Raw genomic sequence first — 13896 nt, 5'->3', positions numbered from 1 at the left:
AGCGAGGAAACAAACATTTTGCCACACAATTAAGTAGCCAAATTCAGGAGTCTTTAATTTAATGCCGGCGACCACAAGTGGATTCACATCCTAAAGAACTCACAGCCCTGAATGAACTCAGGGGTTTGCTTTGAAAGGCAAAAAGAAGCGAGGGGGAAGGGGTGAGCACCTAACCAAAGCAGTTTTATAGAAGCAAAACAGGCTTTCGGTTATCGTTGGAACAATCTAGGGAGACAGCGCTCAGCGAAGCATTTTACAAAAAGCAAAAGAATGTGCTCGGTTATCTTGGCCTTTCACAGAGGTTGTTAAGGCAGCATCCTGAGGGCTTTCCGGAATCTAGACATTAGGGAGCATTTGTGGCTTTTACAGAACTCTTTTCATTTACTTATCTGCAAATCTTGCAAAACTCGTTCTATGGTCAGGGATATGGTATTTCTATATTTCACCGTAACTTCCCATCTAAGCAAACCTGCCTGCTGTCCCACCTCCCCTCACCCAGCCTCCATCTGGACCACATCCCTTCACCCAGCCCCAAGATTCTGCGCCAAACTAACCTCCTAGCTAGCCTTGCTCACTAACCCTCTAAGAGCTTAAATCCCCAGGCCCTTGGGTCAGATGCTACTAGGGTCCTAGCCCACCTGTTCACAACTGCATGCATACATTTCTTGTAAAACTCATCAGGTTTTTGTGTCTCTCCTCTGGCGACCTAACAAGAGGGGCTAGCATCCAGATTGTCTGACTCCGTGACTAGTCCAGGGTTCTTTCAACTAATACGTAAGCCTCCTGTCAGAGCAGGGTGGAGGGGGAAGAGAGAACTCCCTCCCTGGGGTTGTGCTAGAGACACGCTTCTGACATGACTATATTTCTCTTCTCATTAGCCTCCGGCTTCCACATCAGAAACCACTGCAGCTACATTGTACTCAGTAGTGCACCCCTGCCAGAAGGTGAGCTCCCCCAGGGTGGGTGCTCCTGAAGGTTGTCCGTGCCCACCTGCTTTTGCAAAGTGTGTGTGTGAGCACTTCTGAGTGAGTTGTCTTCCACTGTGTGTGTTCCTGTAGCTTGTGTTAAAGGACTGTATTTAAATGGTAACAGGCCAATGAAGATGCTGTCTAGTTCTGTTTGGAGGAAAACAACAGGTCTGAGATGAAGAGCTGAGTGGGGTAGTTCAAGGATTTCTGGGCGTGGAGTCTGTTCTGTGACCTCTCACACCACTTAGGAGTGGGGCATTTCTTGATCTAATGTTGAGCACTCTTTACCCTCTGAATTTCAGTTTGGATCCAAGAAGAGGAATCCCAACCCTTCCTTTCATAACACCATCTACGAAGAAGTAAGAACCAGGGACTCCTGAATGGGTTTAGTGCCCATAGCACAGCTGGAAAGTTGTATACTTGTGAGGAAGTCATCCACAGAGTCTTCAAGTCATAGGCATTTTAGAGATTCTCCAATCCAGATTTTCCTTTTAGAGATGGGGGACCTGAGGTCCAGGGAGCGTGAGGGTCTAACCCATGTGTTGGGGTTTGACTCTTATAGGGAGCTTGAGTTTCAGATTAGGGCTTTCCTCAGGCTGGTCCCCTGGCTGTGAGGCACTCACCCACAGGGCACCTCTCCTTTCCAAGTGTGTTTGTGGGGCTGGGGGATCAAAGAAGGGAGGATAAGTAAGTCCACATGCTTTTCTAAAGTTAGTAAGTAACAAATCATTTCAGGACACAGGGGATGTCGAGCTGCTGGGGTGAATACTGTGCCCCGAGCCTGGTGGCTGAGCTTGTTTCCATCAGGCCATCTAGGAAATGGAAAGTGGTGACTTAACATTTATGGAAGGTCCACTGTGCACATGGTGGCCTGCCAGTGGCTTCCTGTGAATGATCTCATTTGATCCCCATGGAATGTGTGAAACTCGGTATAATTGTACTTCCCATTTGTACCCATAGAAAATAAGGCACAGAGAACACCCCACTCCTTCCCAACTGGCCTCACACTACACCGGAGCTTCCACCTGTAGTCCAACAATGGTGTTGCTATTGGTTCCGAGGAAGGGGAGGATGGGTTCCTGCTGGGTGTCTTGGCATTTTAACCGAAGCCTCACATCAAAGCCACATGGACAGTTCAGGGTTGCGGAGGACACTGCGGTCCAGGGCAATCTAGAAGGAGTCATGGTGTGCTTAAAAATAACCAACCGCCTGACCAGGCGGTGGCGCAGTGGATAGTACGTCAGACTGGGATGCAGAGGACTCAGGTTCGAGACCCCGAGGTCGCCAGCTTGAGCGTGGGCTCATCTGGTTTGAGCAAAGCTCACCAGCTTGAACCCAAGGTCGCTGGCTCAAGCGAGGGGTTACTCGGTCCACTGAAGGCCCACTGTCAAGGCACATATGAGAAAGTAATCAATGAACAACTAAGGTGTCGCACGTGCAATGAAAAACTAATGATTGATTCTTCTCATCTCTCCATTCCTGTCTGTCTGTCTGTCCCTGTCTAACCCTCTCTCTGACTCTCTGTTAAAAAAATAATAATAATAACCAACCACTGGAGTTGGAGCCAGAAGAATTGGATTCAAACAAACCCTTCCTGTATTTCAGTTGGTTACTCTGAGCCTCGTTCCCTTAATCTGTTAAATGGGGATAATAATTCATGCCCCACAGGGTGGTTATGGGGATCTCCTAGTGGGAGGGTCTGAACTTCTTTTTCTGCAGGTTGGAAAGATACCACCCAAAGCCGAGAACCCTGCCTGACTGACCCACAAGGAGCTGGAGAACGTTTGTTCCTGTCTGAATGCACCGTCCTCACCCTGTCACACAGTGGCATCTGCTTTGGGAATCAGCACAATGATGATTCCACGGGAGACTCTACAGAATAGTTCCTAGTCTGGGAGTTCATTCACGGACATCATATATATATATTTAATATTTTGTTTTGAAAGTGATTTATAACAGCTGCTAAAAGAGCAAGGCTGTTTCCCTGGCTGGGTAGCTCAGTTGGTTAGAGCATTGTCCTGATGTGCCAAAGTTGTGGGTTTGATCCCCCGTTAGCGCACATACAGGAATCAACCAATGAGTGCATAACTAAGTAGAACAACAAGTCTACGTTTCTCTTACTCTTCCTTTGTCTCTCTAAAATCAATTTTTTAAAGAAAAGGAACAAGGCTGTTGTATAAAATCTCTGAACTTACAGATTGGACAAGCATGGGTGGAGAGGTTGGGTTGTTCACAAAAGACCACACAGCAAGTCCAGCTCTGGAACTCTATCTATATGGTTGTTATTGTTACCACCAAGATTCCCTCCTCCTGGTCTTCCGGTCTGTTACAGTGTCCCCTCTTTTCTAATCTGGGATGATCACATTTCTAGACCCTCACCTGCCCAGGCCCATCTTCCAAAGAGGCAGGAAAGATGATGGTAGCTCAGAGGAAGAGAAACAAACTCCTCTGTGAGGTCAGACGAAGTAGCCATAAGCCACGAGCAGCTTCTCCAAAAGGTTGCCAGGCCTGGGCGTCACTCAAATACAGAGGAACACCCCCCGGCCCTGCCACCACATGTTAAATCTTTGCTTGTAGCCAGTTATTCACAAAGGGAGTGGGCAGGAGCAGGTGGCGATGGTGCAAGGTCAGCCCATCTCCGGGTGGAAGGTCACCGGGAGCACGTGAGTTGCGATAAGTTAGCAGTAAGACCAGAGGCTGACTCTGGGGAGGGAACTGTGTGTTTTTTTCTTAAGGAATACTTTTTTTTTTTTTTTACTGCTGTATTTATAAAAAACTATTTGTGTGTGGCCCTGACCGGATAGCTCAGTCGGTTAGAGCATCGTGCATAGACACAGAGGTTGATGGGTTCAATCTTGGTCAGGATATATCCACGAACAGATTGATGTTCTTGTCTCTTTCCCTTCCTCTCTCTACAAAATCAGTAAATAAAAATTTTAAAGCCTCCTCTTCCTGGCTGGGTTGGGCGTGTGGTCCCAGCCCCCGTAATGTACAGAGGCAGAGCAGTGGGCTCCGGCCCCTCGGTGTCATGTCTTCGGTGCCTATGGTTTCCATCTGCCGGTTCTATCCTCAGGCGCTGGGACACGGGGAAAAAAGAAAAAAAAATTTTTTTTAAACAGACTATCATTGCCTGACCAGGTGGTGGCGCAGTGGATAGAGCATTGGACTGGGATGCGGAGGACTCAGGTTCGAGACCCCAAGGTCACCAGCTTGAGCGCGGGTTCATTTGGTTTGAGCAAAAGCTCACCAGCTTGGACCCAAGGTCGCTGGCTTGAGCGAGGGGTTACTCGGTCTGCTGTAGCCTCACGGTCAAGGCACATATGAGAAAGCAATCAACGAACAACTAAGATGCCACAATGAAAAACTAATGATTGATGCTTCTCATCTCTCTCCATTCCTGTCTGTCTGTCCCTATCTCTGACTCTCTCTCTGTCTCAGTAAAAAACAAACAAACAAAAACAGACTATCATTAAAAGAAAAGAAACCCTACATTCATGTGTATTACTCTTGATATTTTTAAAGTTTTTCTCTGCTGCAGTCCCGTGTGCTACTTCGGGATAATACGAATATAGGACACCAGAATAGCTGTTCTCTGCTGCCATCATGTGTTCATCTTTTTTTGAATAGCATCCATCAAGACCAAAATCTTCAGGGTAAATCTGCAGACTGGAGACTCAAGAAGAGTCAAAGCTGCAGTTTAAGTTCAAAGGTCTTTCAGCTATAGAGCTGGAGCTACCATTAAATAGTGTGATTTCAATAATGTGTCTGGGGACAAGTTTCACTAAAGTGGAAACGTTATGCTTTCCCTATTCTCCCAACATATTCTCAGAAGAAAATAAACCAATAAACCGACAGCCTGAGCAGGCGGTGGCACAAGCATCAAACTGGGATGCAGAGGACCCAGGTTCGAAACTCCCAGGTCACCTGCTTGAGCGTGGAGTCACTTGCTCTGCTGTAGCACACTGGTCAAGCAATCAATGAACAACTAAGGTGCCACAAGGAAGAATGGATGCTTCTCATCTCCCTTCCTGTCTGTCTGTCCCTATCTATCCCTCTCTCTATCTTTCTCTCTGTCTGTCACTCACACACACACACACACACAATAAATAAACCAACAATTTTTTAAAATAAGTGTTACTAAGTTAGAGAGTCCCTATAATTAAACACACAGCAAACAATGCCATGATAAGTAAATGCACATTTATCTCAGTTGCTCATATATTGAAGTGCAGCAAGCTCGAAGAAACCATGATTTGGCACGGGAGCATCTGCACGGGACATTCAGAGAGTAACTTAACAGTATCTTGAACATTCCTTAACTTTTCTACCAATTATATGTTTAAATGATTTACATAGTCATTCAAAACTTATTTAAGCGCCTGACCTGTGGTGGCGCAGTGGATAAAGTGTCGACCTGGAAATGCTGAGGTCACCGGTTCAAAACCCTGGACTTGCCTGGTCAAGGCATATATGGGAGTTGATGCTTCCTGCTCCTCTCTCCTTTCTCTCTCTCTCTCTCTCTCTCTCTCTCTCTCTTCCCCCCCTCTCCTTTCTTAAATGAATAAAAAAATATTTAAAAAAAAAAAAAAAAAAACTTATTTAAGCAATTTAGGTAAACTTATATACAAAATTCTGCTAAGTGTTCTACCATAAAAGACTATGTTTGAAAAACTCTCTTTATTTTCCAAAGTCCTTTCTCTGTATACTAGTTAATTTTTTTTTAGACCTATTCAATTTCCTTAGTGGTTATAGGTCCATTCAGATTTTCTATTTCTTCAAGATTTCGTTTTGGTAGGTGTTGTGTTTCTAGAAATTTATTTGGATTATTTAAATTATTTTATTTATCTATTGATTTTATAAAGAGAAGAGAGGGAGAGAGGGAGGAAGGAAGAGACATAGACAATGTTTTGTTGTTCTACTTATTTATGCATTCATTGGTTGGTTCTTGTGTGTGCCCTGACTGGGGATCTAACCTACAACCTTAGTGTGTCAGAGCAACAGTATCCAACTGAGCTACAGGGCAATGTTGCTTTGTATTCTGTTTTTCACCATGTTATTTCATGTGACCAGTGTCTGTCCTATTTTAGTCCCTCTTGATTCAAAACCCAGCAATGGATCAGAGAAGTCAGGAAATCCTGGTACCAATACTTCAATCAAGACAGATATGACAATGAACAGCATACACCTGCCCAAGACCACTATGGGCTAGTCGGCTATCAGGGCTGCATAACTTTTTGTTACCTTGAAAGGTCTGGATGGTCTTGTGTTGGCTATGTGTTGTGTCACAGGCTGATGCCCAAAATGGTTGGGCCATGGACGATGCAGTCAGAAGGATGGAGAAGGATGAAGACAGCACGGAGTCCGGTAACAGATGCGTGCTGTGGACAAAGAAGTGCTGGAGACTCTGAGTGGGGCTGCGTGCAGCATGGTGCCAGAGCAGAAAGTGATGCAGGGCCAGCCTCACGCGGCACTCTTGGTGACTGTTAGGGCGAGTCAGAGGGTGACGGGCAAGGGTGGCAGAATTGAGACAACATTAGAGCCATTCTTTGGTTGTCTAAAGGCAGAAAGGATGATGTAACTGTGGCATTCACGTGCAGATATCCATTGGACTAATTTCTGTTCTTGGTGCTTCTTTGAGGCTGAGCTGCAGGGCTGTGAAGTCTGTGGGGCTGAGGAGACTGGGTCGGTGGTGCTGGCTGTGATGTCATTACTCAGAACCACAGAGTCCTGGTTTCCATTGCTCCTAGCCCTGCTCCAATGTCTGTGTGTGTGTTTTTTTTTTAATTTTTATTGATTTTAGAGAGGCAGAGAGAAGGTGGGGGTGAGGGGGAGAGAAGCATTCCTTTGTTGCTCCATCCACTCATGCCATCATTGTTTGCTTCCTGTGTGTGCCCTGACCCGGGATCAAACCCTTAACCTTGGTGTATTGAGATGATGCTCTAACTGACTGAGCTAACTGGCCAGGGTGGCTGTGCTCTAATTTCTTTCTTTCTTTTTTAAGTGAGAGGAGGGAGATAGAGGATACACACCCGCATGCTCACTGACCGGGTTCCGACAAGGATATACCCGGTAACCCCTCGTCTTGGATCAATGCTCAAATAAACCAAGCTATCCAAGTCTCGGATCCATTGAGCCAATGGCTGCGAGACAGGAAGAGAGAGAGAAGGGGGAGGGGAGAGAAGCAGATGGTTGTGTAGTAAGGTACCAAAAAGCTGAAAAATTATTGATATTCTAGAAGGAAAGGTCAGGCTTTCCTGTCAGGCTTTTCTGTCCCATCCTTCCTTGGGGGAGGGGAGGGAGAAGAATGTAGAAGTTTTCTGGCTTGCAAGAACAATGGGTCATTTAGTTTTAAATCTAAAATAAAGGTTAACCAAGAAACTTCTTCTCTTTCAATGGGAGACAGAATTTATATACCATCTTACACTGATTGTAGTTCCTACCCCTTCTTGGACTAAAATACCTCTAGGCTAGTGAAGGAAGATGAACCCTAAAAGACTTGTAAACATCTTTGTGGTACCTTGAAAGTCTTTTTTTTTTTTTTTTTTTCATTTTTCTGAAGCTGGAAACAGGGAGAGACAGTCAGACAGACTCCCGCATGCGCCCGACCGGGATCCACCCGGCACGCCCACCAGGGGCGACGCTCTGCCCACCAGGGGGCGATGCTCTGCCCCTCCGGGGCGTCGCCATGTTGCGACCAGAGCCACTCTAGCACCTGGGGCAGAGGCCAAGGAGCCATCCCCAGTGCCCGGGCCATCTTTGCTCCAATGGAGCCTTGGCTGCGGGAGGGGAAGAGAGAGACAGAGAGGAAAGCGCGGCGGAGGGGTGGAGAAGCAAATGGGCGCTTCTCCTGTGTGCCCTGGCCGGGAATCGAACCCGGGTCCTCCGCACGCTAGGCCGATGCTCTACCGCTGAGCCAACCGGCCAGGGCGGTACCTTGAAAGTCTTAATGTTTCTGTATATCCCCTAAACAAATGTAGTACTTAAGCTTGTGTCATGATGTCATGCTCTCCCCCGCCCGTGTGTGATCAAGGGTATATAAACAGCCCCTGAAATATTTGGGGGGCTTTCACACAATTTGGGTCTGCTGCCCTGTCTCAACCATATGCGGCCAGCATATTTAATGAATCTCCTCTTTTAATAAAACTCTTCAAAATCCATCTGGACATGGTGTCTCTGTGTAAACCCGCAGAATTGAGGTACGGGTACTTTACAACAGTTGCTCCTCCTGTGTGCCATTACTGGGGATCGAACCCAGCCGGGGCCTGCGGTATTATATTAATCTTAGACTAAAATTAAGTGTGTTTTTAGGTCTATGTCGGCTGTTTGTATTGTTCTGTAAATGTCCGAGAATCCAGGCTTCAACAACATCCAAGGCACGTGTGTTTTCACAGTTTTAAGATATTTGAGTCTGAATATATCTGGCAAATTGTAAATTACTTAGCAGTGTTGTTCTTAGCAGTTACAGGAGCCAATGATGCACCTTAAAATAGTGTCCTTAAATCGATGAGATGGTGATAATTGTGGCTTTCAAAGTTTTTACTACCTGGTATCCTCCTCACACCTCACTGTTCCCTTTTTTCACCTCAGTGTTCCCAGTACATCAAAGGGCCAGAACATCACCCGGGGATGATACATAGTTCTTTTTTTGGATGATTTATAAGCTATTTTTGCAACTGTTTGTTATCAAACAATGAACAAGCTTTACCTACTTGTGTCATTACTTGTAATAAACTTGCCAACTCACACAAAGAAAATGTCTCCAAATCATAAGCTGCAGGACAGTCATGGCCAATGGTCTTCAGGCCCTGACCCCTCACACACCAAGTCATCCTGGAAGTGTGCCCTGGACCTGGCTGAGCAGGCAGGGCCTCCATGCTGGGCATGACCCTCACAAAAGGACAATTTGTCCTCGGTTTTCAGAGCCACTTCTGTCAATCAGCTCAAAATAATCCTTCTGACAAAGAAGCATATTCAAATATCCCAGAAAATATCAGTGTGGCTGTTTCATTTGCGCATTTGGACAGAGGAGGACAGGGAAGGGAGATCACATGAAGGTGGAGGACTGCAAGAGCAGGATTGGTTTACAAACAAGATTTTGTGTTCTCAAAAAACTTTAGGAGGGGATGGCCAGGAACATTCCAAAGGTATGTTAATGCAGATGAGCAGAAACAATGGGCAGAGCCCAGTTAGGCAAAGATAAGCCTTTTACCAGGGAAGTTATATGCCTGGGCTGTGATTACCCACCTGGACCTGTTTTACCAAATCCCATTTTTTGTCCACACTGTATATCTTCTTTGGCCAGTTCAGATCTTTACCTGCCAAGGAGCAGCGCGGCTTGTAATTCTGGGTCTTAAGTGAGAATGGTGCGGAATCAAGAAAACAGACTCATTTAGAAAAAAGAATGGGATCGGGAGGCTTCTTCAATGCTGATGGCAATATCCCAGTGCCCCATAGCCCGTTTGCTTTATTATATAGCCATATGCAAATAAGGAAGTCTTTGATACAAAGTTACACATCTGAGGCAAAAACAGGAACTCTCCCAAGGCATCAACAGGAATCCTCCCACCATGCATTATAGAAATCAACCAGCATCTGAAGAAACAAAGAGTGAGAGGAAGGGCATGTAAATTGCTTCCAGCAACTTAAGCAAGCAAGTGAAGTGGGTGCAAATACTCAGCTTCATAGCCAATATGGAGGTGGAGGGGGGAGAACTTAGCCTTTTGCTAAGCCTCGAATCTACAAAGGCTTTTTGTCATTTACGATCCACAACATTTACCTATGTGTAGTGGGGCTCTTTGTTTTAGAGTTCTTTGTGTATTTTTAGCAGAAATCTTTGAGCCTAAGCAGGCGGTAGCACAGTAGATACAGTATCCACCTGTGACGCAGAGGACCCAGGTGTGAAACCTCGAGGTCCCCGGCTTGAGTGTGGGCTCACCAGCTTATGCACAGGGTCTCTGGCTTGAGAGTGGGATCATACGCATGACCCCATGGTCACTGGATTGAACCCAAGGTTGCTGGCTTGAGAAGGGGTCACTGGCTCGGCTGGAGGGCCACCCCCACCTGGTCAAGGCACTTAGGAGAAAGCAATCAATGAACAACTAAGGTGCCGCAATGAAGAGTTGATACTTCTCATCTCTCTCCCTTCCTATCTGTTCTCTCTCTCTCTCTCTCTCTCTCTCTCTCTCTCTCTCTCTCTCTCTCTCTCTCTCTCTCACACACACACACACACACACACACACTAAAATAAAATAAAAAAATCTTTGATCAGACATATGTTTAGCAAAGATTTTCTTTCAGGGTGTGGCTTGTATGCTTATTCTCTGAACAAGTTATTTCACAGAGTAGCTTTACATTTTATAAAGTCTAAATTTTAAATTTATTTCTCCATTAAACTTCAGGTCCACAGCTATACCCGATTCTGGTTGTTTTAAGTTAAATGTACCCATAAAACCTGAACTAATGGATCAGGGGTGGGTCAGATCTAAGCCAGAGGTGAATGGGGCTGGAGGTGAGAGATGGGGCCAGGACAAAGGTGTGGGGCTGAGGAGATGTGAGATGGCCATCTCACTGGCCAAATGTGAGATGTGAGGGGGAAAGGTGCCCTGGGAGTGAGGTGGGCAGTGGGGAGGACAGGAGGGAGAGGCGGTGGGGAGCAGAGGAAAGCGCTCAGACTGTCTCTGTGGTCCACGTCTCAGGTGCCAGTGTACGAACAATTCCTGTGGGGCGCCTTTTCCTGAGCACACGAGCTGTCAGGAATTCACTGCTTCTGGTCTCAGATCAACTTGAGCATGGCCAGCAGCCACCTCACGTGCTCTCAGGGGGCTAAGCCAAGTCTTTAGCCAGGTCTTTCAGCAATGAATGTCGTAAGCTGTAAAAGTGAGACCTTTTATAACTGACACAATGAAGACCCCTAGAGGTTTGTCCCCTGGATCCACACATCTGAGTTGAACAGGGAGTCCTCAGGTAATGGGTGAGACCTGGAGGCAGATTTTCTTCTTTTTCTTTCAGAGAGAGAGAGACAGACAGACAGACAGAAAGAGAAAGAGATGAGAAGCATCAACTCATAGATGCATCACTTCAGTTGTTCACAGATTGCTTCTCATATGTGTCTTGACCGGGGGCTGAGTCAGTGACCCCTTGTTCAAGCCAGCCACCAGGGGATCATTTTTGATGATCCCACACTCAAGTTGGTGACCCTGTGCTCAACCTGGTAAGCCTGTGACCTTGGAGTTTTGAACCTGGTACTACAGTGTCCCAGGTCAACACTCTAACCAAGGCACCACCACCTGGTCAGGCTGGAGGCAATTTTGTATCCCAGCTCCAATCAGCTACTGAGGAGGAGAGGGGATGCCTGGAGAAGGAGGTGTAGTAGAGACCTAAGGATAAAATCTCCTTTCTGGCTGGAGTCCAGTGTGTGAGGGGCAGAGTGGGTGCCTGGGGAAAATAGCTAGGGTAGACCTTGATATATCCATCCACGCTCCAACGAGCATGTCAGGGGTTTCATGGGTGCTCAGGTAAGTGGACAGTAGAAGCCTGGGGACAAAATCAAGCAGGTGGCCTGGTAAAGGGTGTGGAGTTCAGCTGGTAATCAGGCCCAAACCTGAGAGGAGCAGTGGTGTAAATATAAGGATAGGATTCAGAGGTCAACTTGAGGTGAGGCAGGTGTACCAGATATGAGGGAGGCAGCTGGGGAACTAAGACCAGGGCAATGGCTGCCATGGCCAGGCAGGTTCCCATTGGATTTGGGCAGACGGTAAAGGAACTGCGGAGCCAGAAAGTGGTGGACCATTCCGTTTATTAAAGTCTCGTAATGGCGGATAAGCAAACAAGGCAGGAAAGACAGCTTTCCTCTCACTCAGGGCTCCCAAAGCTTTGACTCACTCTCCGGACTGTCCCTGATTCACAGACCCCCCCTCCCCCACCCCACCCCACCCCCCGCCTCAGCAGGGCTCCCAAGCCCCTCAGCTCTCTCTCTCTCTGCTCTCTTTATCAAAACAGGCTGGGGGATAGACCCCTTCTCCAGCAAACCATAGCAAACAATCTTCCCTCCCAAGCAGGAAGCCATCTGCAATTTGCAATCTGCCGCCCTGAGGGCAAGCACCGCAGCCTTTCACAGACTACAGACACATGGTGCTGCCCCAATACAAGGGAGCAAACCTAAAAAACTCTTTTTTACTCAAGAAGGACATGAGGGGTGTGGTGGCCTGGGAGCTGGGAGTCTGTCCCGAGGTGTGAGGTGAGCAGTGGGGGGGACTTGAGGTGCACTTAAGGGGCGGGCGGGTGTGAGGAATGGGGCTGGGCTGGATGAGCGGCTGGGGCCACAAGTGAGGACATCAGTGGGGTGAACAGGAAGCGAACAGTTAATTTCTATGGGACCTCTTCCCCTGAGCAACCTCTCCAAAGCAGCCTCTGGATTCGGGAGTGGACTACTATTGTTTACAGTTGTGAGTGCAGTGAGGTCCAAAATCACATTCTTTGAAGAGGGAGAGAAGGGCCTAAGCCTAGGTCCTTCAGCAATGTAAGTGTTCAGGTACAGAAATGAGAAATTTTTTTTCTATTTATTCATTTTAGAGAGGAGAGTGAGAGAGAGAGAGAAAGGGGGAAGGAGTAAGAAGCATCAACTCCCATATGTGCCTTGACCAGGCGAGCTCAGGGTTTCGAACCAGCAACCAATGAGAAATTTTACAAGTGACAAAGCAAAGACCCTGACGAGTTTGTTCTCTGTCCAAAAGAATGTAGCTTGCAAGTGGTGATCCAGGCTCAGATAAATTCTGGATGCCCAGAGCTTAGGAGTTTGCTCAGTGTGGAATGCTGCAATTGTAGAAGAAAAAGTGGGCATTGGAAAAGGGGCCACTTTGGGCTAAATATGTAGAAAGAGTGTTTATGCCCCTGACTGACAAGAGATCAGGTTGGGTGAGCAAAAAAAAGGGCTTCTGATGTCACCATAGCAGTTTAGATTATTATTTTATTTTTTAATTATCTATTTTTTTCCTGTAGTACTTTTTTTTTTTCATACCAAAAATGACAATGGCCTGTCTTGGCTGGATAGCTCAGTTAGAGTCCCGTCCTGATGCACAAAGGCTGTGGGTTCAATTTTAGGTCAGGGCACTGTTGTTGTGAGTTGGGGGCACAGAGAGAGAGATCAGCGGATGAAATCATCGTGGACTAGCAAAGGACCACCGTTCACTTAGGCAAATGGCCTCGAGTTCGCACTGTGTCCTATTTTTATTCACAAGATTTCAAAAAGCCTGTTTACTGAAAAATTGGCATAACATCAAGCATAACTTTTACTTAAAGATACATGAAATACACCTGCACGATAGCTTAATAACAATATAATATCAAAAGGCATTAATTGCTATTGCTTCTATGGTTCCCACAACATTCCTCTCTTTATCTCAAGGGATAACCTTGAATGGAACAGAAATCTTATGAGGATGTTTTACTGTGAAAAGCCCAGCAACTGCCTTCAGTCACATAGACCTGTTTCAGTGACCCGCCTTCAAGTCACAAAACAATTCTTTTGGCAAAACATTCTTTTCTTGTTGGCTGTGTTCCCATCCAAGGCCATGCAATGGGTTATTCCACTACATTTCCTCCTTTTTGTTTATGCTGAATGTTATGAAGCACAACAGAAAACACAGCCTTCTGTCATTCATCCCTTATTTCTCTTGCTTTGATTTGTTGACAGACTACATATAAAAGAAAACATAGAATTAAAACTATTATAAAAAGTCCTACAGTTATAGGATTTAATTGCAATAAATTATTCATTAATCCCTTCAATATAGGTTGACATGTTAGAATTTCAAATTTTCTTTGAAAAGCTTCATGAATATGTCTTTGTAATTTAATGATTTCTTTAGTTACATTATCATGATTTAACAAATGCTTTTTAACATTTTCCACCCGGGTTTGATTCCCGGCA

At 46.1% G+C, this 13896-nt stretch overlaps 1 protein-coding gene and 1 non-coding gene across 3 annotated transcripts in view; both read left to right on the top strand.

Annotated features, from left to right (window-relative positions):
- CD244 (CD244 molecule) overlaps positions 1-5339 on the top strand; it is a 31039-nt gene extending 25700 nt beyond the window's left edge. The window contains exons 7-9 of one of the 2 annotated variants that reach the window (XM_066255082.1): positions 879-944; positions 1271-1327; positions 2688-5339. In XM_066255082.1, coding sequence (XP_066111179.1) covers positions 879-944; positions 1271-1327; positions 2688-2726 — 162 coding nt within the window. In that variant the 3' untranslated portion in view covers positions 2727-5339. The remainder of the gene's footprint in view (positions 1-878; positions 945-1270; positions 1328-2687) is intronic. The other variant, XM_066255083.1, reaches the window with a different exon arrangement.
- On the top strand, positions 3911-4055 carry LOC136327437 (small nucleolar RNA SNORA57). Its single transcript, XR_010729653.1, has one exon. It is a non-coding gene; the product is annotated as a small nucleolar RNA SNORA57 (small nucleolar RNA).
- Positions 5340-13896: the final 8557 nt, after the last annotated feature.

The sequence above is a fragment of the Saccopteryx bilineata genome, chromosome 2, assembly GCF_036850765.1.
Source record: "Saccopteryx bilineata isolate mSacBil1 chromosome 2, mSacBil1_pri_phased_curated, whole genome shotgun sequence".
Taxonomy (NCBI): domain Eukaryota; kingdom Metazoa; phylum Chordata; class Mammalia; order Chiroptera; family Emballonuridae; genus Saccopteryx; species Saccopteryx bilineata.
This window is presented reverse-complemented; position numbering and strand designations above follow the sequence as displayed.